The sequence below is a fragment of the Podarcis muralis genome, chromosome 8 (assembly GCF_964188315.1).
Source record: "Podarcis muralis chromosome 8, rPodMur119.hap1.1, whole genome shotgun sequence".
Taxonomy (NCBI): Eukaryota; Metazoa; Chordata; class Lepidosauria; order Squamata; family Lacertidae; genus Podarcis; species Podarcis muralis.
Window position 1 is genome coordinate 55,723,437 of NC_135662.1, and position 26,779 is coordinate 55,750,215.

A 26,779-nucleotide genomic window follows, 5' to 3' on the forward strand; every position below is an offset into this window, starting at 1 on the left:
AAACTGAAGTCTGCTGAATGTGGGAAAACAAAGCTTCCGCTCTCCCCATTACCTCTTCCACCCTGAAGACCAAAGCCACAAGAACACTGCCACTTCCTGTCTTGCAAAAACATCTCTTTCAGCTCCTGCCTTAATTATTTTAAGTACAGTGATCGAATGCTGCCTGATGGGAAGTCACCAACAACAAAACACACTGTATCTTAAACATTTGTACTTCAGAAACAAGACAATTTGAAGAGCGCTTTGCAAAAAGCAAAGAGAAAGGGGGCAAAATTTATTTGTCAATATTCCCCCTCTTTAAGGTAATTGTACCCCTGCTGTTTGTGGTTTTAATAGACTTTCTAAGCCTGTTTCAAGAGTTCGTGTAAAGAAAGGCTGAAAAGAAGCAGGTTGATGGCACAAGAAGGGAATCATAAATGCAGCTGGGTTATTTTAAAGGAAGCTACAGTTCAGTTTGTCCATTGCTTCTTTCGTTGGCAGAGCAGGCTAATTAAGGGAAGGTGTTCAGCGCACAGGTTTTATTCAAAACATCCACACTGGCTACATAATGCCTATACTGTGTAGTACAAGGGAAATATTTTCCTGAGAAGAGCTGTTGACCCACAGGTAAAGTCGAAGGGGAGGGTGCACAACTGACAGTTGGCTGAGGCTGCATGGTTGTGAAATTGCATAGTTCTCTCTCTCTTTCTGTGCCACCCCATCCCTCCCCTCCCTCTCTCACACATACAAAATGGAAGAAGAAGCAATTCCCAGAGGGGTGGTCCATAGAGCAGGAGTGGGCCCACAGTGTCCAGAGAGCTGGAAAATACTGCAGGCCATATGCAATTAATTTAAGGGTCTTTGGGCTGAAGTCACCCCAGTGCACCTTAACTTCACTAAACCACCTGCCCAAGTAATAATATGAGTATTTCAAATCATACAGCTGTAACAATTTCATATCCAACTCCCCCCCCCCCTTGCAGGTCAGGATGATTTTACGTCTTTCTCACATATGGTGGCTGAAGGTGGATGCTCAGCACTTATTGCTAAGAACCTGCCAGAACCCTTTCGAGTGACGTGACAATGTGATTGCACCAAAGACACCTGATAGTAACTAAAAACACAGAGCAAAAGACAGACAGACAGACAGACAGACAGACAGACAGACAGACAGATCTCTGCAGGCTGCAGCTAAGATAGGTGGGGTTGTTTGTGAAATCTCACTGGAAAGTTGTCCTGACTGCCACATGCAGCTAAAAAGAAGGAGAAATCCTATGTCAAACTATTATTATTATTATTATCATTATCATCATTATCATCATTATTACCACCCTACCTATCTGGCTGGGTTTCCCCAACCACTCTGGGCAGCTTACAATACTGTACATATAAGAACATAGTAAAAAAGCATTGTAGGTATGCCAGGAAAAGGTTCACAGAACGGTAAAGTTAATTGAACGAAATCACGTTATATGTGAGAAGGAATTAATTCTGTGCCCCATCTACATGTTCAGCACTCTACTCTGGGTATTTCCTTCCCAATAAAGTATTACTTGATTCTGAAAATTGACTCTGGAAAAACACAAAAACCAATACATGCTGGTTAAGATGTGTTTTAGGATATGTTGAAACACTAGCAAAACCAGTCACTGACTCATATTTCAAGGGAAATGGCAAGAGAGAAATGAAACAGTTAAAATGAAACCAGCACATCTGAATCACTTTATTTGCAAACCTAAATATCAATGGTACAGCCAGCAGCATCTAATCACCACACAGAACCTCCCCTTCTTCAGCAGCAAAATTATCCAAGGACTTTTGTAAAGCTCCAAATCAAATATGCCATTAATTCCTCCCTCCACGCCTTTTGCTGTTTTCCTTAGCAGGGATAAATAGGAGACTCTTCCAGGTTTCCCAAAAGAATGTATGTGCTTTGAGGGTGTGTGTGTGTGTGTGTGTGTGTGTGTGTGTGTGTGTGTCTATGTTGGCTTCTATTGGGAAAAGAGCAAAGACAACAAAAATTAAAAAACTCAGTTTTGGATCCTCAGTGGATGAACCATGTGGGGAGATCTTCTTCTATATGAGACATAAAATCATGCAGTTTAGAGGTCAAATTAAAAAACAAAAACATACTTTATATTGAGCAACGTTCCTAAACGCTGACCCAAAGAACACTCTGAGTTTATAGCTGTTATATGAGACACAGCCAAATCCTGTTGCTGCTCTGAAATGATGGGGAGAAAATTGTACCTACCAAAATTTTCATCAACCATGAACTTGAGTAGCAATAAAAACTTCCGGGAAATGTAAGAAATTATCTCTAAATTATTTCAATTTGTTATCCAGTTAGCACTATGCTTGAAATCAGACACTCTCTTACCTTTGCCTTCTCGGTACTTTGTTCCCGTTTTCCAACATGGTTCCCCATGGTGCTCCTCAAGTTTCTTCCAGAACTACAGATAAAAACAGTGGGGGAAAAGTTACGTTATTCCAAAATCAGCCAGTCAACTATAGTCTCTTTAACTCTACGTACGCTAAGGAAGGGGTACCCCATGTGGTACCCTCCAGATGCTGCTGAACTCCAATTCCCATTAGTCTGAACCAGCATGGCCAAACGTCAGGGATGATGGGAGTTGTAGTCCAACAACATATGCAGAGCACCACATTGACTACTTCTGCACTACTGACCATGTCCTCCTTTTTGGGGTGATGCAACCTGTGATTCTGCAGAATGCTGTTGGAATCATACTCCCATCAGCCTCAGTCAGCATGACCAATGATCAGGCATGGTAGGGGCAATATCCAGACTACAGGGTTCACTGTGTGGCAGGTTTAGCCCAATGCATAGAAAGTTCTTGATTGTTTTAAGCTGTTGGCACACTGACTCACTCGGAAGCCTGATCCTAAACAGCTGTAGGAGTGAATTGTTATACATCAAAAATTAAGTCTGTGCATGCTATCAAGCTACAAATTACCCGGAAGCATTAGTGAATTCTCCAAATCCAAGTCATCCTCAAAATCTGCCTGCTAAATGCTAGCGTGGTTGATTAATATAATTTACCCAGTAATAAGCCACAAACCACTTCTGGGAGTTGGCAGACAAGAAGAAATAAAAGATCAATCAACAACAGTTAACTCCCATTCTTTATAGTATACAGAAACACTATTAAAACATCAATATCTTGAAAGCAAGTTGGCTGTGCATGAAGAATCGTGCCGGCTCTGCTGACATTTAACTACTTTCAGTAAGATTTTTAAAGGCTGTGCTCCCCACAGTGACCAAAAAAGAATGCTGATTCTCTGAAGTGGAACAGAAACCAGAGAGAATCCAGAGAAAAAAGTCAGTTGGCACGTCTTTCCGAGTGGGTGAGAGGGAAGCAGGGATAGAAAGGTATGCCACTTGGAAAGACAGGGAGAACAAAACAGGCTGCAAACACAATGCAAGCAGAACCCAATGTTTGTTCTTACAGTGGGAGAATCCACTGAAATCACATGAGTAAAATTGACATGATTCTTGTACTGCCAACTTCTTTCAGATTGGTGATATTTTAATAGCACTTCTGTATGCTATAAGAGTGAGAGTTAACCGCTCTTTATTGATCCTTATTTCATATTGTCTGCCAACTTCTAGAAGAGATTCCCCCCACCACCAATTTGTGCAATTTGAGCAACAGCATTTAGGTTTTGCTACAGCTTAGTAGTTAACTGTGTGAGCCCAGAAGATTCTGGTTCACATCTCAGGTAACCAGTTGGCCTTCAACAAGCTAAACTACCTTAACCAGTATGGTGTAGTGGTTAGAGTGTCATACCAGGACCTGGGAGACCAGGGTCCAATTCCCCCCTCAGTCATGAATCTTACTGGGTGACCATGGGCCAGTCATTGCCTCTCAGCCTAACCCACCTCAGAGGGTTGCTTGTAGGGATTAAATGAGGAAGGGGAGAACCACCTTGAGCTTACACCACCTTGAGCTCCTTGGAGAAAAAAGTAGGATGTAAATGCAATTAAAAATAATATAAACCCACATTGATTTATATGATAATAATTATATTGGCCTTCCTTAATACTGCCTCTGGATTAATGGTTACTGAGATCATGTAAATCAGAGGTAGCTGAGATAGTGCACTTTAGGCGCTGTAGGACTGCAAACACTCATCATTTCTGAACATTGGTTGGCCATTGTGGCTGGCTATTCCTAAGAAATGTACAGTGGTACCTCAGGTTAAGTACTTAATTCATTCTGGAGGTCCATTCTTAAACTGAAACTGTTCTTAACCTGAAGCACCACGTTAGCTAATGGGGCCTCCTGCTACCGCCGCGCCACCAGAGCATGATTTCTGTTCTCATCCTGAAGCAAAGTTCTTAACCCGAGGTAATATTTCTGGGTTAGCGGAGTCTGTAACCTGAAGCGTATGTAACCCGAGGTACCACTGTATTCCACTTTAGGACATTAACTGCAGTGGCGCTGTACATATGCTGTACATATGCTGGCGTGCTCTGGTCCATGGGGTCACAAAGAGTTGGACACGACTAATCGACTAAACCATAACAACAACATATGCCTGTTTTCCCCAACAGTTTACAGAAGAAGAATGAGTGTTGCTGTACACAGGTATAAACAGAAGAGACGCGAAAGATATTTCTGAAGTATGTTCCCGCTTGGCCTGTTTGAAACCAGTTTGACCAGCCTGGATGTGCTCAGTTCATTGCACAAGACAGCCGTAGCCACAGGAATGGTGGCAGACCCTACCATGAAGCTAGCATGAAAGAAACATCTTTCCCAAAAAGTATTTATTAAACTTATTAATCGCTTGTCACCTGACAATATGTCACCATATGTGTATGTGGTTGCGTGTTTGTGTGTGTGTGATATACAGTGGTACCTTGGTTCTCAAATGCCTTGGTACTCAAACAACTTGGAACCCAAACACTGCAAACCTGGAAGTAAGTGTTCCGGTTTGCGAACTTTTATTGGAAGCCGAACATGCTCTACCAGGGAACACTGGTAGAGGAAGAGGAGTGTGGGGGGAGTGCACCGCCCCCGGCAGTGTGATCACAGTAGGGTGCCATCGCGACTGCTCCCCCGCCTGCGCTCGGCGCCATGCCCCTGCAGGCGGCGCGCCCTGCCCCCAGGAAGCACGCCAGCCCTGCCCCCACCTGCTGTCTGTCCCCCGGTGCCAGAGCATGAAGCTCTGCCACTGCCTGGGAAGAAGCCCAACTGAACTCAGTGGAACTTACCTCTAAGTAAACATGCATAGGATTGCTACATAAATTGTCACCCTTCAGTTCCTTAGGATTTGGGAGTCAGAGTTTGTAAGAGAGCTAGATTTCAACAAGGAAGATTTGATTTCAAAGCCCCATTCAGCCACGAAGCAAATGGAATAGACTTAGACAGGTCCCTCCAGTCTATTCTTATATTGCAGAATTATTGCAAGGATTGACAGGAGAACCCCATGTATGCCACTTCGAAGGAAAGCTCAGGTATAAACACAATTATTTAATAAATAGCACTAAATTTACAAAATTAAAAGATACTGTACTTTTAAACAAAACACTAATTAATAGTAATTAATTAATTAATTAGTACAGTGATGCCCACCCACTGTTAAACAGAACAAAATTATGATACAGAAACCTTCACAAAAGATTTTTTTTAAGGGAGAGATTTAACTACGTTGCACTGCAAAGGCAGAGGAAACCTTAGTGATTTACAGGCCATCCAGAAATGAAATGGAAGCCAATGCAGATTACCCAAAACTGGAGCAATACACTCCACAAAGCAGGATCTGGAGTTTTTACACCAGTTGTAAAATCCCACTGAGACTACACTGCAGTAACCCAACTTGGGCCTAACTGTTGCTAAGTACTTGCTAATTTAACACGGCACTAATTAAAAGAAGTATTTCTGAAGCCATCCTTCACAATACTAATGTTTAATCTGAAGAACTGATATAGTTTCTCTTCTCACTGTATCCAATTATTTTTGTTGTTCAGAAGATCTATGAAACTTGAAATTCATTGAGATTTTTGATGTACAAAAGGAAGTCCTTCTTTGTGCAGTGCATAGGTAACAATTTGCCGCCGTAGGGTGTGGCCACAGCCACCTAATCTTGAATGGTTGTTAGGGAAAAAAATGTGGATGATAAGACCATTGATGGCTGCTAGTAATGATGGCTATATGCTACATTCAGGTTCAGAGATTATATGTGGGTGGGGCATTTTTAATACATTTCCTCTTGGTTTAAATGTTTCCATGTGAGGTTATTGTTGTTTTTAATCTGCTTGTTGCAAGTTGCTTTGGGTTGCCCTAGACATGATAAAATGACTAACAATTTTTTTTTTAAAAAAACTTTTTTGTGTATGCAGGGCCGTCTTACCCATATGCGTTGGGGGTATGGGGCACCCAGGCACCAGGCCGAGAGTCTGGGGCCCAAGAGTTGAGTCTGGGGAAGAGCCCGTCTATTGGTTAGAGCACTGCGGTGGGCTCTTCTGCTGCAGGTGGATCTGCGCCGCGAGTTTGGGGGCAACCGAGCCAGCGAGACGCTGAGGCGGCCGGCAGGCTCTGCCCTCCTGTGTGCCTGGGACAGGGCAATCTGGGGGTGGGGATCTTTGCACCCCAGCACCGCATATGCTTAAGACAGCCCTGTGTGTGTTTGATCCAGAAGCACTTTCTTAAGTGCTTAGTTTGCTCTTCATGGCTAAGGCCGCAATTCTATGTACCCTTAGCTGGAAGTCAGTCTCATGGGATTCAATGGAACTCAAAGTCTCAGCAGACAAGTATAGGATTAGCACGGTACAATGCAATTCCAGCCTAGAACCATCCCCATATTTGGGGATGCAAAGATGCGCTTTCATAATTGAATTTTTTTCATTCTTGTCTTGGAAAATATCCAGTCTTTAATTACTTGTTATAAACACTGTCCATTCGTCGATTAGCCAAGTCTATCTTTATTAGTTACTCATCTATGAGCTGGTAGGCAATTAAAATGTTTTATAAAGATGTTTTCTCATAGTGCTATTACATGGCAGCATATGATATTTCTCATGGAATAATAATTACACAGAATGGTATTTTTTAATTGGCTTTTACAAAAAAAAGAAAAAAGAAGAAGTGTCAGTAGAACTAACCACACGAGTTCCTGTTTGCCGCACTGCATGAAAACATTTAATTGCCTGGTGTCTATGCAAAGTCACACCTCCTTGGTGCACTTCCTTTTTCAGAGTGTGATTCAGACAAACCACTTCATTCCATCTGCCTGATGCTAAAATCATGTGGAACAAGATGTTTTGATGGAAGCCTTTGAAATACAAAATGTAGATCTTTCTCAAATGTGCATTTAACCTATGAATATATAAAGCCTCTGAGGAAAAGTGTGAAGAGTCTCCTGTATTAATTAAGCGAAGCTGAAAACATATTTGGCTGTTGTTGTGTAGCTGCAAATTTTTAGCCAGTGCTGTCAAAAGGACTGAAGTCTTTTAATGATCAAATGACAAAGATAAAATAGGTGTCTAATATATAAAGTCCGCCGACACTTAATGGATTTAGTTTTAGCTCTAAAGAGCCTGTCCAAATAAAGAGGCCTTAAATGCTGCTGAAAGACAGAAGGCTACAGCTGGAAGGGGCTTCAATAGTTATTGAGCTGAATCCCAATCCATTGCAGGAAATCTGCTGCTATAACATCCCTGATAAAAGACATGGGAGAATGGGGAAGAGTTCTACTTTGAAGGACAGTCAGTGGGAACAGGTGTCGGGGCTTGGCACACAGGTTGCATCTGAACTGATAGAAGCATGGAAGGATGCAGTCTTCAAATTATTAAGTAACCATTACAGCCCCAGTGTAGAGCTCAATGTGTGCTTTAAGCATGCAGATGATGGGCTAAGTATATTGAAGTTTATGGTGAAACAGCAGCTTAGGCACATAGGGTTGGAGATGTCTCTTAAGAGAGCGTCCTCATTCACTTCAGTCAAGCTTACAGCTCCATAATTTTAAAAGCTCTTCTCCGTAGCAGAGAAGATCCATGTAGACAGCAGAGCTTTTACACCTGCAAGGAACTGTAATGCAAGGACACATAAAGAGTAAGAGATTGGATCATTTTTTAATCTAGAACTGGCCTGCGCAAGATCACTTTTCCAGCTGCTGTTACTGCTGTTATAAAGCATCAATGAATCTCCAGATTCAGGAAGCAGCTATAAGACTGGGAAGCCAAAATCAATTAAATAGCCTTCAGATCCTTTCCTTTCCGTGTGTGTGTGTGTGTGTGTGTGTGTGTGTGTGTGTGTGTGATCTTGATTTCTTGTTAGGTTTGTAGTGACAGGGAATATTATGCACAATAAAATGGATGCATTTCTTCCAAGTCACATTTGTATGAATACTGATTTTGAAAGAGGAATGAGAAATATTCCACAAAACTATTGCCACATCCCCATTTTGAACAAAACTGCTCGGCAAACTGTTCTGTACACAGTTATTTTTAGAAAAGTGAGAAAGGGCACATAATTTGGGAAGAGTACATAATTTTAAGACGTTATCTCTATTAAATACTTTCACAAGAACAGGAGGGATCCCGGTATCAGTGATAGCTGTAGACAGAAATTGCCGTTGTAATGTTTCTTTTGCACAACCTTCTTTGCAAGCTTATATTTTTGCTATAAAAAATAGCTGGTTGGAGTCTAGACAGCTCCTTCAGACATGCATTAGGGCTTATTTTCCATTTGAGCTTTTCCTTTGAAAATCAGTTTGCCTTCACAGAATAGTTCTGCGCTGTGGCATCAGGAAACAGGGTTTTCCAATATGGAAGGGGAACTATTTTGGGGGTTGCGTTTAGAATAATATGAAGTTTCACCCTGACTCTCAAGAAAGCATGCATGGGAATAGTTAAGATTACTGGGGTTCTGAGTGAGCTGAATTGCTTTCTCAGCATGACTACTGTAATTCTGTTATTTAATTTCAAATTTACTTGAGGGGAGGGAAATATTAATTTATTCCAACAAATTTACTAATTTACACTGGGAAATATTGCAAAATGTGGTACCAGTTGCATGGGTTTATGTTCAAACAATAAAGGCAGATAGGGCATCATAAACATTTAGGACCAGGATATTACTCTGAACCGATGACAGCAGAGAGAAAAAGTAACATTAAAATGACATTTAAAAAAAAAAAGATTTCAAAACAGTCCATTGGCCTATACCCAAGCTTATTTTCTTAAAAACAGCTCCTGGGCACCAAATGATAAATATTTGATTCTCAGCAGCAGGGAGTCTGCAAATGAGTAAAACAAATTAAGCAAGCAATTGAGCTGAAGAAAATAGGTCATTATTATCCCCATGAATCTGAGGAACATGCCTTTAAGATGCCTAATACTGCTGTACCCGAGGACAGCAGATCTGCACCTGACCCAAACGGCATGTGTTGACACAAAAACATGTGCTCAGCGGAGTGTGTGACCTTATGCAATCTGTAACTAGAATACAAAAAGCAGCCATGTGAAGATTATGCATTCTGGTTTTGTTTTTTCTTAAGCACAACATGTCAAGGCTGACGTTAAGCCAGAGCTCTTGAGGATCACTCCGTGTATGCCAGCTGGCACAACTAGTCCACATTGTTCCCCATCTGGATCCTGCAATTTCCTGCCACAGCCTCTCCTGCTGTCCATTTGCCACTTTCTGTAATTTACGAAGGCTGGTGCAGCTTCCCTCCTGACTATTTCAGGAACAGTGAGTGGGATTAAGGGCTCAGAAGCAGATTTGTTTATCTTTTCAGGGTGAGTTGGGCTCGGTTTTGTGAATACGGTTTTTTAATTAAAAACAGGTTTCTCGGTCACTTTTCCCTCAGCATAACCCACCTCACAGGGCTGTTGAGAGGATAAAAGGAACGTCCATAAGATCCTGGAAAAAAGAGGTGTAAGCACATTGCAATCAATTGACCAATTACAAGGCCTGCTGGAGCAAGCCAATGTCTCATTAGTCCAGCATCCTGTTTTCACAGTGGCCAACCAGGTGTCAACTTTCCTGCATGGAAGCAGGACATGAGTGCAACAGCACTAGCTCTTGTGGGAACAGCTTCCATAGTTGACCTGTGAACTGTGCGAAGAAGTACTTTCTTCTTCCCTAGAAATAGCTTCTTTTTTCCTTACTGAAATCTAAGCCCTAGAATCGTAAGAGAGGCCTGTGAGCAAGAGGCAATCCTATCACGCTTGCTCAATCATCCCACACAAAGCTCACAACAATGTGCCACAAATACACCGCAAAATGAGTTTTCTGAGCAAAAAGCGGCAGCTGGCTCAAGCAAGTGAGCCAAGCCCAGTTGGCTGCAGGCAAAAAACCAAACAAAATAAAATCCCATTGTTTGCAGATAATTTGAACTGGGCGTAATTTATTTTGAAGCATGAGATGCTTATATTTCTACATGTCTCTGTCCCAGGATAAAATGGTGTAGCGTGTAGTCTGGGCTGGATAATTCCTATGGGGGAAATAGACAATTCCTTCAAGAATCAGATGAAGCCACACAGAAACTCAGGCCCCAACTTCACTATACATTTAAAGTAGTATCATACCACTTTAAACAGTTGTTGCTTCCCCCAACAAATCCTGGGAGCTGTAGTTCATTAATGGTGATGAGAGTTATTAGAAGACTCCTTATTTCCCTGCCCAGAACTGCTCAGAGTGTTTTAACAGTCAATCCCTCGTCCCAGTGAACTCTGGGAATAGTAGTTCTGAGAAGGAAGCCATGACTGTATGGAACAGTATGATACTGCTTTAAATGTATCATACAGATGGGGCCTCTAAAGAACAAAGTTATCTAGCCCAAGAGAGTCCTTAGTAAAAAGCTAGCAGCGGCTTTTCAGAAAGAAAGAAAGAAAGAAAGAAAGAAAGAAAGAAAGAAAGAAAGAAAGAAAGAAAGAAAGAAAGAAAGAAAGGGAATAAAAACACAAAGGGCCTGCAGAACTGTGGACAGCTCCTAAGAAACAAACATCTTCCAGTGATGTCTGGGGCAATACTGTGTGTGACATAGCAGGACAAAAACCCTGAAGACTGCTATCCTCGATAAGGAGAGGATTTCTTAAAGGTGTGGCTTTTTGCCCTGAAGCCCAGTGCTTCTTCAACTTTCTGTCATCTCTTCAGGGGGATGGCCTTTATTCTAGGTTAAGGTGGGGGCTCAGGCACTGGTAAAATGGATTATCAGAGGGCCTGAGCTGCCAGTTCTTTCTTCCATGAAGAAGTCCATGTTCAGCACATCCCAGGACTAGGCATCAAGCATTTGGGGGATATGAAGTTCCTCCAATACAATGCCATCACTTTAAACGATGGAGGCATTATTCAAGGCCAGAGACTGTACTATACCATTTTCTCAGTTTTGTTGGCCATCATGGCAGTCCTCAGCTTGTTTAGTCAGGACAGAAGCAAATCCCATAGGCATCTGGTTGGCTATGTGGGAAAAGGGTATTGGGCTAGATGGGCTTTTGGACAGATCCAGCAGAGCTCCTCTTACATTCTGAAGCCTGTGGGATTTGAACTCAGGGGAGTGAGCACAGAACCGTAGCCTGCCCAGGCCACGGATCAGGGTCAGGATACTAAGAAACAAAGCCTTAGAAATTTTCTGCTGCAAATTTGTGCATACCTACTTGAAGATCCCGAACAATTAGAGAGATATTTTTAGCAATTAATATTATACAGCCCCTTTGAATCCGCTGGGATTCACTACTCATCTTGAGCAGGAAATGAATACATTATTTCCGTCTGATTCTTTTAGGAAGCATTTTAAGTAGGCAGAACATAATTATCAGCTTGGAATTTAGACAAGTCACTATATTAACACCTCTCAGACTGTGCAGGTATATCAAATACACCCGTGCTCTGCTCTGCTTTCAAATTAAAAGATAAATGCTGCTCAGACTTTGTACCTTGATATGGCCTTTATCTACTCACATGATTAACATTTCATAAATCTGAGATGGGGAAACTTTGGCCACCTCAGATATTGTTAGACTATAAGTCCCATTTTCCCTAATTATTGGACATGCTGGTTGGAACTGATGGCAGAAGGAATATAACAATATCTGAAAGGCCACAGGTTCCCTGTCCTTGTGTATCAAAGCCAAAGAACATAACAAAATACTCCCAACTTCATCACTAAAAATATATCTCTGAAAACACGCACACACTGAGAGAGAGAATACGATTTGTAGTAACGCAACAGACATTTGCAAACAGCTCTATCCTGTCTCAGAGAGGAATTTTGCACTGGCGACACCTTTGAGAAAATAAAACCTCATGTGCTATTCAGATCATGTTCTCTTTGCAGTGTTGATAGCATGATAAAACTGCATTCACCACATTTATGGATTTCAAACCCCAGCCTATAATGGAAAGACTAAATTAAACACCTACACTATAACTCAATCTTATGAGGAGGGAGCTCAAGTACACCACAGTCACAAGCTGAAATTAGTCTCATGAATTTATTTCATTTCTACCCTACCCTTCTCTTGTTAGGCACAAGGTAGCAGTTGTGGCATTTCCAGGTCTTCCCTCAAGACACTGACCACATCGAGGCCAGCGTAGATTTAGTAAGTTCCACTGTACCATGTGCCTTCACCCCATGCTCTGAGCCCAAGTATATCAACAAATACAGCAATTCTGTTCCCACTCACCTGGGTATAAGCCCTATTGAACTGGATTTATGATCGAATGGATATACATGTATAGGATGGTGCTGCAAAATGGTAAAAATTCCCAGCCTGAGAAGGGAAGGAGGAACAGAGATCTAAAGGAACATACATTTGCAAAAGTCAAATGCATCCTAGAAAGTATTGTGTCAGACACTATAGAACAAATGCCAACAATCCAAATGGGACTCCGTATCAAATGACAGAAACAAACAGTCAGTTCTCACTGAAATTCTTGCTTCTAATAGCATTCCCTTCGGCTAGGTCCTTACATTCTTCTGCTGATGAGAACATAAGAACCACCCTACCAGATCACAAGAACATAAGACAATCCTGCTGGGTCAAGCCAAGGGCCCAACTAGTCAAGCATCCTGTTCCCAACTAGATGTCTATGCAAGTTCAGCGCCATTCTCCCCACTTGTGAATCCCAGTAACTGCTATTCAGAAGCATATTGCCTACAACAGTGAAGGTAAGCAGAAATATCATGAAAGCAGCCACTGAAAGTCTCATCCTCCATGGAGCCACAGCAAATTTTTTCCTGCCCATGTTGCTATGAAACATAAGAAACCTGAACCATCCTGGAAGAACCAAATTGTGACTTCTCCCCACATCACTATTTATCTAGTTTTCCAAGACTTGATGCTGGTGTTGGGAGGGGCCACAGCCTTTCACCTGATTTGGGGTGCCTTTTCTTGGCTGGGATCTGTCCTCAAACTGGGATAACACCCCTTGTTTGTCTGGGTAGCGGATAGATGTGTGTGTGGATACCTTTGACTTATGCGTGTCTGGAATGAAGCTTACTATAGAAAAATAAGAGTCACAACCACTGCCCCAGTACTTTTGCCACTGGCGCTGCCCATCCCTGACATACGGCCCCCCCAAAGGTCACTCTTGATGCAATGCAGCCCCTGACCGGTGGCATAGGAAGGGGAGTATGGTGGGTGCGGGCCACCCCGGGTGTCATCACTGAGGGGGGTGACCGCGGGGCCTGGCCTCCAGCACGCCCAAGCCACACAAGTCTCCTGGGAAGTGACGCGATGGCTCGGGTGCCTGTAGGCTCCACGCTGCCCGAAATGGCAACGTGGGGCTTGCGGACTCTGTGGAGGTTCTGTGCAGTGTGCTCTGCCCCAGCTTGCCCCGCCCCCGGGTGCAGGGCATTTGCGCTGCCCCGGGTGTCCAAGCAGCTAGCTACGCCCCTGCCCCTGCTCAAGACAAACCAGGCCTTTTCGGAACACTGCAAATCCTTTGAAACCCCAACACGGCAGAATTGTGGAAATAAAGAAATCCATGTTACCCTGCAAAATTAGCATAATATATCCTGAATGCAGAAGTTGGCTAGAAAGAAAGAAAGAAAGAAAGAAAGAAAGAAAGAAAGAAAGAAAGAAAGAAAGAAAGAAAGAAATGCTACTGCTGTGGAAAACCCCATAGCTCTGCAAATATTATGCATGGTGCAGCACAAGGCATCTTAGAAAATGGATCAATGTAAAATGACAAGAAAAAAAAGTACCGGGTGTTGTGGAAAGACAGAGCTAGTAGATACAATCCTTATGTTGAGCAAAACACATTGCAAAGCTACTGGAGCCTATTGTACATTCTGCCAATAGCCTCACATCTGTACTACGCCCGCTACTGTTTCATGTCATCTTTATTAAATATAGCCTGACCTTTTCACTGAAACCCATCTCTGCAGAACAAAGAGATCGAAGAAGGGGGGAACCTGACCCAAATAATAATTGTAATGAATGTCAGGAGAGAGCAGCATTTCAGCTGCTTTTTTTTTTTTTTAGTCTTGGTCACAATTTATATTGCCTGCAGAACAGACTACTTACTGATAAACTGGGGCATCACATCCTTTTCTACCTTGTTATAAAACACACACACACAGTGGAAGTATACAGGCATCGTATACAGTGTTTCTAGAGCAAATTTGCAATAATCATAAGTCACCGCAATCTGTGAAGTGACAAAAGGCTTGAAGACAATTTGCAACAAGTAATATTACACTTTTGCATCATGATACTAAAATACAAATTGAACTCTTGGCTCCTTATTTGTTTTTAACTGTGTTTCTTTGGAAGCACATGCAGAGAGAGGTAACAGATTAATCTTTGATAAACCTCAATGTTATCCCAATAGTCGTTTCTCCCTTTTAGAACTAGAAAGCTGTTTGAGGCCTGACAGTCAATACATCTTCTAAAGCCTGAGTAGTTTTCTTCTTCTAGAATGGGAGATGCCCTGTCTTCCTTTTTTATCTGTCTTTGTTCTATACGCTTGTTTTGTTTGCTGTCACTTGAAGCTACTGACTGATTTGCCATGGAAACATATTGCTAGGAATAGTCAATTATGTTGTCACTTGAATCTTGAAGTTGTCACTTGAAGTATAATCTGTGAAAGACCTTTTCCACAACAGGATGAAAGAAACCCTCTTTGAGCATTTGAGATGGTGCAGATTTTCCTTCAGAATGAATTATCCACAAGAGACAGAGTATCATCAAGGAAAAGGGGAAGGTGTGAATGACTTCCATGTCTTCTTTTGCAACTTCTGCTTAAATGTGTGAAATGCACATGTTGCCCAGAGGAAGATCTGTGAGCTTCAGAGAACCCCTGAAATGGTTCCTCATGAATCTCACCATTAGATGGATAAATAAAAGTTGCAATAATCTGCCACTCTGCGTCTCTTAGAAAAGCACAGTAAGACATTTCTACATAATTCCCTCTCACATTAAACTTGGATGTTGGAGTGTCCACCAGTCATGAACCAAAAGAAGGCCACACAAAAGAAAGGCGTGTTTCCGCATAATCAGGTGTCTTCCTAGCTATCCCAAAATAGAGGTTAAAGCGAGTGTAAACTTTTATAGATTAAAAACTCAAACAAGCACCCGTGAGCTCACAGGCAGTATGAAATCTTGAGGTGTTGGTTGTGAGGGACAAAATGGAGGATGGAGGGAATTTGGCTGCTCAGAATAAGTATCATAGAAAGGGGTTTAAAGGATGGGTGGATGTATGCTGTAAAGTTAAAGGACATGTTTTACCAATCTCTACACTATAGCTATAAATATTTTGTATTTTTATACTGCTAACCACCCTGGGATTTTCAGATGCATCTTTCTAGTTACTCCTTCTAACCCTTGAATGCTTTCCCTTCTCGCTGTGCACCACAGACTGCCTGCAATGTGATGCGACCTGGTATTTTACACAAGGGGCAATTCTGTTTGCATAGCTGCCCATCTACGACCTTTCATTTTTGTGTTTTTATATTATAAATTGCCCTGTGATCTTCAGCCGAAGGATGATATAGAAATTTAATAAATAAAAAGTTCCTATTAATAGAAGGCATATGCTAAAATTCTAACTCAACCAGGAGTTTGAAAAACTATTGCTTCCACAACAAAAGAAAAGTGTTTTGTACCATGAAATCAAGGTTACAGGTTGGCTCGTGTCCTGACTGACACAAGGATATTTTCCTTACCGCATTCTCATGTCAAAAAATCAATATGGGATAAAAGCATGACATTATCTCCATTCACTTAGCCAGGATTCCCAAAGGTGGATTAACAGGCTTCTTGACAAGCTAATAGCAACTACTTTGTATAGAAAGAAAGAAAAATTAAGAACTAAGATGTAACATCTCATTCACTAACCATCTCCAGCCGGTTCTAAATTCCTCTTGAGGCATTTCTTCTGAAGCAATAAGGCCCGGGATATTATCCCACAAAGAAAGAAGCTTACTACTGAGAAGAACTTGAAGATTAGCACCTCAATAGCCAACACCTGTATAGCAGAATTTATTCCCTTTCACCATTTCATGTGCAAGACTTGACCAAACCCTGCAGCTTAAGGGTTCGCAAATTCATTTACATACTAAAGCAAAGAAACCAAAGCAAAATAAATTATGAGGTACAGTTTCTCTGAAAGAAAATATTCTGTGGGGAATAGTGGGCAGAATTTAACATACTGCTAAGTGGCATATGCCGCTTTCCCACTTCTCCTCCCTCACCCCCATCCCAAACTTGTTCTGCACTAGTGGGTGCAATCCAATGTATGCATGGAGAGCATAATTTGAAAACCCCTACAATCACCATCATCTGGATTCAAACCCCAAATATACCATTTTAGTGCACCAATACCATTTCCTCATTCATTCCCCCTCCTCAATTCTAAACAAGTTAATAAAAACAAGCACAAAGAAAGGACGTGCCCAAACTCAAAAGTCCCACACATTTTACTAAAACTTTAACCTTACTGATTTTTGTAAAAACCTTAATCTATAGCATTGTGCTTATTACAAGACTGAAAACAAATTAAGGCAGCATAGTACTGGAATGGTATGCACACTCTGTTCACCATAATATCACAGGATATGAAATAATATATTTTGCCAAGCTTTGTCAGAAACGTTTCTCAAAAAATTATGACTATATGCACAATGAGCTATTTCCCCCTATCCCAAGCAAGACAGGGGACCAATGCAAGTCAACAAGTGATCACAGGAGTAAAGCATGCAGGAACATCCCTCCAGGCAATTATATTGCAAGCTGTGACATATGCATGTACATGTACTCAGGCATTCAAGTGTTCTGCGCCCACATGATTAATGGAGTGATCAAATCATGGAGCATAAACAGTTGGGCAGGGCACATCCTTATCTTTTAACCTGAAAGGTGCGTGTGCTACACACACACACACACACACACACCCCATTTGTATGTTTGGAAATAAATAAACAATATTTCTTTTTTTTAATAATCTCAGGGCCTTTCCATTGTAAATACAGTTATCATAGGGATGCGCATGTACAGAGCAAAGTGTGACACTCTTTAAGCTGCCAAACCAGACAAAGTATCAGTGCTGTCAGGCACCCTCAGCAGCACTGAGGACAAGGGGAGGGACACAAATGTGGTCCCTGCAACTTTAAATGAAACAATCAGAACAGTGTAACTGAAAGATGAGCCAGGTGACAATATTGGAACCAAGGAACCAAGACACCCCAGAAGCCCTCTCCCAACTTCTTTGGGTTTCACTTATCCCCAACAGTTAAATCCTTTCAAGGACATCTTGTCCCCACATGTCTGGAATTACCTTTTGTCACCTTATCATTTTATTAAACAAATACAGTCGTACCTTGGCTGTCAAACATAATCCCTTCCGGAAGTCCGTTCGACTTCTGAAAAGGTTCGACAACCAAGGCACGGCTTCTGATTGGCAGCAGGAGCTTCCTGCACTCAAGCAGAAGCTGCAGAAGCCGCATCGGATGTTTGGGTTTCAAAGAACGTTTGCAAACTGAAACACTCAATTCCAGGTTTGCGGCGTTCGGGAGCCAAAACGTTCGAGTCGCAAGGCGTTTGGGATCCAAGGTACGGCTGTATGTGCCAATGCTGCTAAGGCAGGTTTCCCCCCCAGAAAGGCACTGATCAACTGCTCGCATCTACATTTTGGTGTCAGCTCCAGCCTGAGAGAGCAAGCAAAGGGATAGAAATGTGGGAAGCTGACTTGACTCCTGGTAACTGGGCCAAACTGAGTTCAGTTAAGTCATCATAAGAAAAACAACAGCTGTAAAAGTATTAATAAGTTGCCTTTTCTAGCCAAGCATTCACATCATGCTACCCACCTCTTTCTTTTTCCAAAGATGCCTAATATTTAACTGCTGTCATAATCCTTGAGTTGACCAAACATGCCCATTCTTCTGAACCAAAGCAAAGCATCCACACTCATACATGCACACCATGGTATAACAGCATTTGCTCACAATTATTCCTCCTTATCCATCTTTCTCTCATCCATTCTTCTTTTCATCTCTACCTGTGCTGTTTCCACCCTTACCCCACACATCTGGTCTAAATTTAGACAGAAAGCTATTTGGGTCAGAAGTGTGGGCTTGGGTTGTGCTACTCTGTAAAATACCTTGCCCACTCATGGTCTAACTACCATAATCTCCTCAAATGTTGAATTTGGATGGTCTGGTGTATATCTGTTTGGAAGGGAATGGACCCTCCAAAAACAAGGTAGTGGTTTCTTCAGATCTGTGAGATTCCCTAGGTATAGCTAAAGTATATTAGTTTGTAAACAAAAAGGAAACAGAATGTTAAAAGGCACACAAGTGACTTTTAGGATCTATGGAATGTTGAAAGCGCCAGATGAAAAAGAACAAGAAATGGGGAGAATGGGACTGCTTGGTCCCATAACAGCTTGAAGTATTTTAGATAAGGGATTATACTCAGGCAGGGTTCATGAAATGGGGTTTGGCTTTTTGTGGGGTGGTGTTTCATTTTAGTGTTTTAAAACATCTCTTCTCTAGACCTGGTTCAGGCTGATTCTCAGAATGCCAAGACAGCTCCTAGTTTTCAGCCTTTTTTCCTGGAACGCTTAGAATAATTCCAAATCATGTGCAAAGAAAAATCCATGAATTTGGGGTGTAAGGGAGCAGCCATATCACATTGGTAATGTGCAAGGAAAGGGAGCCCTCAAGGAGAGTAGTATAGAGAGCAGGGATTAAGCAACTTATACCTGGTCATTTTCTTCTGGGATGTCTCCACCACTTAGCTAAGTGTCGTCCAGAGACGACGTTTTAGAGACAGCCAGCAGAAATGTTCTTTTTAAAACTGAGAACATAGAAGCTATGACTCCAGTAACAAAACCATGCACTGCTGCCAGTCATCATGATTCACCGCCCTGAAGCCATTTTAGCTTTCTATTCGGACTTGAGCAGTCACCTTCTAAGTGACCCCTGCAATGACGGTCAACATGCTTTTAGAATGGAATGTCACTATTTTCATGAGGAATGTTGGATGGTATGGCATCCTACAGTCGAGGCAAGTGTGCTTTATGAGTCCATTACGTTCTGTGAGTCACAGCACTTCTCCAAGGCTTCCTGCCAGATACAGTATCAAGCGGGCCAATGATACACACTTATGAACCCCCCTGACTTTGTAAGGGGGAATGCAGGTCACACTATTCTTCTAGCTCATTCCCTGTAGCCACTTAAGGATTTCGCTTCCACTGCTAGATACGCCATCTGGAGTTTTAAACTGCGAAGCGAAGGGGAGAATATGGGCTTCACCTCAGCCAAAATTGTAATTTCAGCAAAAGTTCCCTGCACTCTAGCTGAGAGCAGGAACAAAGTGTGCAGCTGGGCCCCAGAGACTTCAGCCTGAAGTACTTTAGAAGATGTTATTCCTGAGACCTGCTTTAAATGAACACCAAATAGCATGGAGAGTGCTTGAAATTGAATCCTCATGAAATCTGCTTCGAGTGTCAAGCCACATCACCGCAAACCACACAAAAGAATGCTTTAGCCCAAGAGTTATGCTGCATGTTTAAATCAGGAAGAAAGACACATTATATAGAGCCAGACTGTATCTGAGTATTATATCTACAATCCAGGGAGAAGTTACCTTTTGGTCCCTGAAGGCCACATGCAGCAGCTGGAGGTTATGCCTCCCTGTGCGCTATTCTCCCCCTTACAACCACAATCCCCCAGTGCACCAAACAGCTGTGTGGTGTGCTGGAGGAGGAACATGATTACGTGGGCAGGATGGCACCCATCACAACTGTACAACAAAATCCAGCAGTCCAGACGGCAGTGCAATAAATTGGCAGGGGATCACAGGGAAGCCCCACAAGAGCCGCTTGCAGCCCATAGGTCACAGGTTGCCTACAGCGTTTGAAATTAGCCAGGCGCCAGGCGCGTTTTGTCACTGTCATGGGTCCAATTGCGAAGACATTGAGATCTCTGGATGCCAGGCTGGCGACTGACATCACCATCTGGCTGGCTTCTCCAGCTTTCTTAAGCAGGTAAGCAGAAGAGCTTATTTACATCCCACCCTTTTCTCCAAGGAACACATGGTTCACCCTCCTCCTCAGTTAATCCCTACAACAACCCTGTGAGGTAGGTTAAGAAGATGTGACTGGCCCAAGGCCACCCAGTGAGTTTCATGACTGAGTGGGGATTTGAACCCTGATCTCCCAGGTCCTAGTCCGACAATGGCTTCTTAGAGTATTTCTGCTATGGAGCAGCTATATAAATTAAGGAGGTAAATAAATACGGGGAAAGCAAAATGTCACTTAGAGAAGGATCTGAAATATTTTCCTTTAAGCTTGCATTTGTTTTACCTTGGATTGTTTTATTTGACGTTTTAATGTGCTGCAAACCACTTTGAGGGGTTTTTCTTTAAAATATAAAGTGGTATGGAAATGAATATCAATAATAATAATAAACCCATTGCAAAAAAAAAAAAAAAAAAAAGGACATCTAGAGTCTAGACATTCCGTTGTGGTGATTGTAACCTTGGTTTAAGGTGGCATTTGGTGAATAGCTTATATATCTGAGTTTCTAATGCTGGTTACCTTCATATGGTTTAAACGGACTGGCAGCAAATGTCCAAGGTTTCAGGCAGAGAGATGTTTTCCACCCTTACCTGGAGATGCTAGGGACTGAAGTTGGAACTTCTACATACAAAGCATGTCTCAACCCTTCAAGGCTACAATTATTCAGTGTTAGCATCCTCTGTACAGACTATTCAGCTATGTGATTATTCAACCCCCCAGCCTTCCTCAACTTCCAGACTGGCCCTCCCAGGACAATGGTCAGAGATGATGGAAGCTGTAATCTAAAACAGGTGGGTGGCATCAAATTAGGTAAGGCTGTCACATCCTTTGGTCTGCTTACATTATGATTTTGAAAAGCAATCAAGTTTTCTCTTCTGAATGGTGTCCTTGGTGATACGAGAGTTATTTATAACCTGGAATTATCAGCCTGGCCACAATGAATTTCAAACGTATGCTGAGGTCTGACCTATAATTGTCTGTGAGGTCTTCTTTAATCTATCATACAGAGGTAACGGTGCTTTAAAGGATCTTGTTGTAAAATAGCAAGCAATATTTTCAGTTTGATCCCAGCCAGCAATTTGAACCAACATTTCAGTTTCAGAAATATAAGGGTACAGTGGTACCTTGGGTTACATACGCTTCAGGTTACATACACTTCAGGTTACAGACTCTGCTAACCCAGAAACAGTGCTTCAGGCTGAGAACTTTGCTTTAGGATAAGAACAGAAATCGTGCTCCGGCGGCACGGTGGCATGGGAGGCCCGATTAGCTAAAGTGGTGCTTCAGGTTAAGAACAGTTTCAGGTTAAGAACAGACTCCCGGAACGAATTAAGTACTTAACCCGAGGTACGACTGTACTGTGTTTTCCAGGTAGCATATTATGGTATTTTTAAAACAAACCACAACAACAACACCACATACCTTTAGCTTACACCAAAGTGACTGGAGCACTTTCATGTTTTTAAATATGTGTTTTGGTTTTTGAAACACTTTCAAACTACATTGTTGCAACCACTGGCAGAGGAACGGGAGGGTGGAGGGAGCGGACCGCCCCTGCCACCACTATTCTGGTAGGGTGCCATCGCGGCGCCCCCCCCCCGACACACGCTGTGCACTCCCCAGTGTGCCGGGCACCACGCCCCCACAGGCAGCATGCCATGCCCCCAGAATGTGCACCATGCCCTCACAGATGGCGTACCACGCCCCCGGGATGCATGCCATGCCCCCCGGGGTGTGCGTCACCCCCCCGGGGCACGCTAGCCATGCCCCCGGCTGCTTTCCGCCCCCAGTAGTGCTTTGCCACTGGTTGCAACAATTGACCAATATGAGATGCTCTCAAAATCCTGCCACTCCCTGTGCTTGAAGCAGCTTATAAAAAACAATCGCACCCCCCTACCTCCCGAAACTACAGTGGTACCTCGGGTTAAGTACTTAATTCGTTCCGGAGGTCCGTTCTTAACCTGAAACTGTTCTTAACCTGAAGCACCACTTTAGCTAATGGGGCCTCCCGCTGCTGCCGCGCCACCGGAGCACGATTTCTGTTCTCATCCTGAAGCAAAGTTATTAACCCGAGGTACTAATTCTGGGTTAGCGGAGTCTGTAACCTGAAACGTATGTAACCTGGGGTACCACTGTATTAAATGCACTTGTTTTAAAGTGGAGCTGTTTCCAGCCTTGGAATAAAGTCATTTTCAATTGCTAACCTTATCTCTCTATATATGTATGTGCAAGAGGGGTAAAAATGATGCAGAAGTCTTTCAAATCATGAGTAGGCTAACAACTGTTTATTTAATGTTGCCTCATTCTTTTCAACTTAACTTATAATTATCATATCAGATAGACTGCAATACTATGTTTAGTATAAAATGACAGTTTGTGGACCTTTTAAAGACTATCCTCCAAGTACACAATTGTCAGGGGGGAAAGGCCAAGCAAATAAGTTATGAAATGTTTTGCATAGACATGAGCTAGTCTGTATGGAGCACGGTGTCAAAAATAAGCTTGCATGGCTGATGTGTTCTCTATCAACTACGATCAACAAGGACACGCAACAATCATAGCATTGTTACCAAGTTCAAGTGTGAGATAAGAATATCCTGAAAAGTTCAAACGAATAACCTGCAAGGATATTTCAACACCATATGACACAAGTATCCAAGATACGGCAAGTCCTTCAGGGGCAGCTCATAGCCAACGGCAACTGTCTTAAAAGTGTGTGTGTGTTTTGGAGGTGGAAGGTTTCAGATTTGAAGTCAGATGTTCATTGATTTACTACATTGATAAGATCTGGAGTATTTACGAGACCCAGAGTTATGAGTGAATTGTGAGCTAGCAAAGCTGATGCCACCTCATTATTCAGGGTGGGGAGGGGGGAAAAACTGATTGCGATGATCTCCAAAGGAATCTCTCTAGACTGGCTGAAGGGGAATTAAAATGGCAAATGTGGTTTCATATAAGCAAGTGTAAAGTAATTCACTTGGGGGGTCTACAATCCCAACCTTACATGCACACTGATTGGGTCTGAACCAGGAAAAAGATATCAGAATCACAGTGGAAAGTTCAATTAAAACATTGATCTAGTGTGTGGCAACTGTGAAATAATGTTCACCTACCTATGTTAGGTATCATTAGAAAAGTAATCAGGAAAAAATCTACCAATATCAGAAAGCTTTCATATCAGTATTAAACTACACTCTGAATATGTTATACAGTTTTGGTCACCACAGCTCAATAAAGATACTGGAAAAGCTGGAAAAGTTGTAGAAATGATCAGGAGCAGTGGAATAACTCTTATAGTACCTGAGCTCAATGTCATCCAATGAAGCTTGGATGTGGAAGATTCAAGACAGATAAGAGTACTTTGCTATAGAAGATTCAGGCCAGAAAAAAAGGAATTACACAGCACATAACTGAACTATGGAGTTTGGTACCTCAAGAAGTGGTATAGGCCACAAATTTTGGCTGTTTTTAAAAGGGATTAGACAAATTCATGCAGGGATTAGCTATATACTGTATAGTACCTTAAGGATCTAAGGCAACATACCTCTGAATACTGTACCACAAATTGTCCTGGAGCAGCAGCAGCAGCAGGAGAGGCCTATTGTTTATCTCCTGCTTGTGGGCTTCCCACCTGTGCAGGTGACTGTGGGAAACACAATGCTGGCGTAGGCAGGCCTCTAGTCTGATCCAGCAGGCCTCTGCTTGGCATCTTCCATCCTGGAATTCCAGGCAGCCTACAACAGGATTCCCAGATGGTCTCCCATGCAGTCAATGACCAGGACAAACTCCAAACGAGTTTATAAACCGGAAGGTCCACTGCCAAATGAGGTGAACTCCCTCCTCTGTCATTTGATTATATGTCACAGTTGATTATCTCCTCCTATTGGACCAACTTAGCTTGACTGAGGAGTATGCACACTCTAAGCTCCTCTGAACTTCCTCAGGGCAAGAGTTTCATGTTCATTATCCTATGAGTAGTCCCTGAAGCAACACAGTCTCTTCTAATTGTTATTCTCCCACAATTGTTATATTGTATCGGGAAGAGTATCACATAGGCTGGCTAGACACTTTTCATCTCATTTAAGTATACAAAACTCTCAAAGCAGCAGCAGCATAGCCAGCAACAACAAGAGATCAGGGCCTCCCAGCTCACCCCACTTTCTCTTGCAACCATTTGTATATATCCCTTCTGCAATACTAGAATGTGTACACACAACATTTTGTTCTAGGATCAATAGAGGCAGAGTCCTTGCCTTTTTCTATGTAGTCCGCAAACAATCTAGATCTTCAGTGGAGAAATGCCCCCCAAAAGCACTTTCTGATAAGCAGGTTTCCTTCCAAAAATAAAAGCTCATTGCAGTTTGATTCTGCAGTACCCCTCAGTGTGTCCTTTTGAAAACATCTGTAGGTGATCTGAGACATGGGTGGTGTATCCACACCTGCCCAACGACATCATGGGTGGGATCATCACAAGATCACAGTCACCACTTCCTCCTTGATTCACTTGGGGCATGTGTAGGCGCGGGGAACAGAATCCAGGGGAGGGATTTCAAATGTGTATCAAGTCTAGAACGGATCTAGCTTGAAAGCAGCATGTTGAGGATTCCGGAATGAGAAAAACTACACTTCTGTGCTGCAAACCGGTTACTGCTTTCCTGCAACACTTCCTCTCCAGCTCATGCCCTGGCATGTTACAATATTTATTAATTTTTATTCATAAAAATATTTACAACCCGCCCACTTATGCAACAACCCAAGGCAGCGTGGAGCAATACATGCAGGTTTACTCTCCCATTTCATCAGCCACAGTCCAGGCCCGTTGCGGGAGGCCTCGTAACTCCTTCTCAGGTGAGCGGGAAATGCATGTCATAACGCCAGATGTGGCACAAAGGGCGCGCACAATGCCCCCCCCCGCGACTCTGGCAGCTACCGCTGGGAAAGCTTTAGTCGACTACCTTAGTGGAGAGAAAGATTAGGGAAGGGCTGGGCGTGTGCCACCAGCTTGCGCCCCTTAAGGCTGGTAGTAGCCTGAATTTATTTATCAGCCTCAGGCCACAACATCGATAGGGACAACAAGTCCGCCTTCTCCCCTGCCTGGGATCCAGCCAGCAATTCCACTATAGCCCCTGGCGATCACAACACAGAGGCACACAACACACACGACATACTCCACGATCGGGCTGATCCGCGCCGCGTCTTGGGCGCAGAGCCGCCAGACAGACGTGAGACAGATTGTGGCTATCATCAAGCGGCAGCCGCGCCACCCTTTTTCTATCTCTCTCACACACAAACCCACACACACACAGTGACACACACAAATGCACAAAAGAGTACAAAAGAAGGCGCAGCCCGCGCCCCAATAACGCACCCCAGGTGTCCTCTGTCGCGCGCTCTGGCCTCGCAGGCTCCCGGGGGTCTGCAGCATCCACCCCCCTGGAGAGGGGGATCGGGCGGGCGTGGAGACACGGAGGAGACCCCCTTCCTCTACCCACGCGAGGAAGGCGACTTGGAGTGGCGGCGGGGAAGAGCGGAGGCGGCGTGGGGGACCCCGCAGGTCAGGGCGAGTCGGCTCGTCAGCTGCCACGACAGGAGCAGGGCGGGCGGCGAGGGGGTGGCTGGGTGGGTGGGGGAGATCCCCCTCGGATCTGCTCCCTCTCAGGCTCGGTCAGCGCTGTCACGAAGCGAGACGAGGCTGGAAGGCGCCGCTCTCCTCCTCCCTCCGCAGGAAGCGTGGCCTGGCGCGAATCAAATCGCCGCTCCTGTCCCGTGCGCTCAGGTGGGCAGCTCCAAAGGGGCGCCCGCGTGCGCCGGCTTGGGGTGGCTGCCCAAGCGCCTTCTCTCTCTCGCCTCCTCCCACGAGTTCGGGGTCAGCCTCCCGCTCCTCCTCCGCTTCCTCCTGCCAGCCGCCGGGGTCTTTGCTCGCCGCAGCCTCCCTTCCAAGAAGCACCTTCGCCCAGGCAAGGACGCGCGCGGAGCTGGCGAGCGCCGAGGGGTGGGGCTCTCGCGCCCGCCTCCCGAACCAGGAAGGACGGAGTGAGGCGCGCGAATGTCAACACGGCGGGGAGGGGCGCGGGGGAGGGAGGAGGAGGAGGAGAAGGCACCCTCTGCGCTGGATCGGACCTTCCCGGGGGCAGAGGAAAGGTTGAGCACTCCCCCCGCCCGCCCGCCCCTTTTGAAGTCGAGCTACACGTTACACTGACACGTTTATTTGGAAGGCAAAGCAGCGGGTGAACAGAAGGAACAAAGCTGAATCCTCGCCTTGCGCTGCAGCAGGGGCTGGAAAGGATGGGGGGGGGAGGAGAGAAACA

The 26,779-nt window shown here is 43.7% G+C and overlaps 1 protein-coding gene across 3 annotated transcripts in view; it reads right to left on the minus strand.

The window, feature by feature from the left end:
* Positions 1–26,405, minus strand: part of MBP (myelin basic protein) — a 95,792-nt gene extending 69,387 nt beyond the window's left edge. Inside the window, exons 1-2 of one of the 3 annotated variants that reach the window (XM_028737496.2) lie at positions 25,840–26,401; positions 2,360–2,432 (exon numbers count right to left, since the gene is read on the minus strand). In XM_028737496.2, the coding sequence (XP_028593329.1) occupies positions 2,360–2,407 (48 nt within the window). In that variant the 5' untranslated portion in view covers positions 2,408–2,432; positions 25,840–26,401. Of the gene's footprint in view, positions 1–2,359; positions 2,433–25,839 lie in introns of all 3 variants that reach the window. The other 2 variants (XM_028737497.2, XM_028737495.2) reach the window with 2 other exon arrangements.
* Between the last annotated feature and the right edge of the window lie 374 nt (positions 26,406–26,779).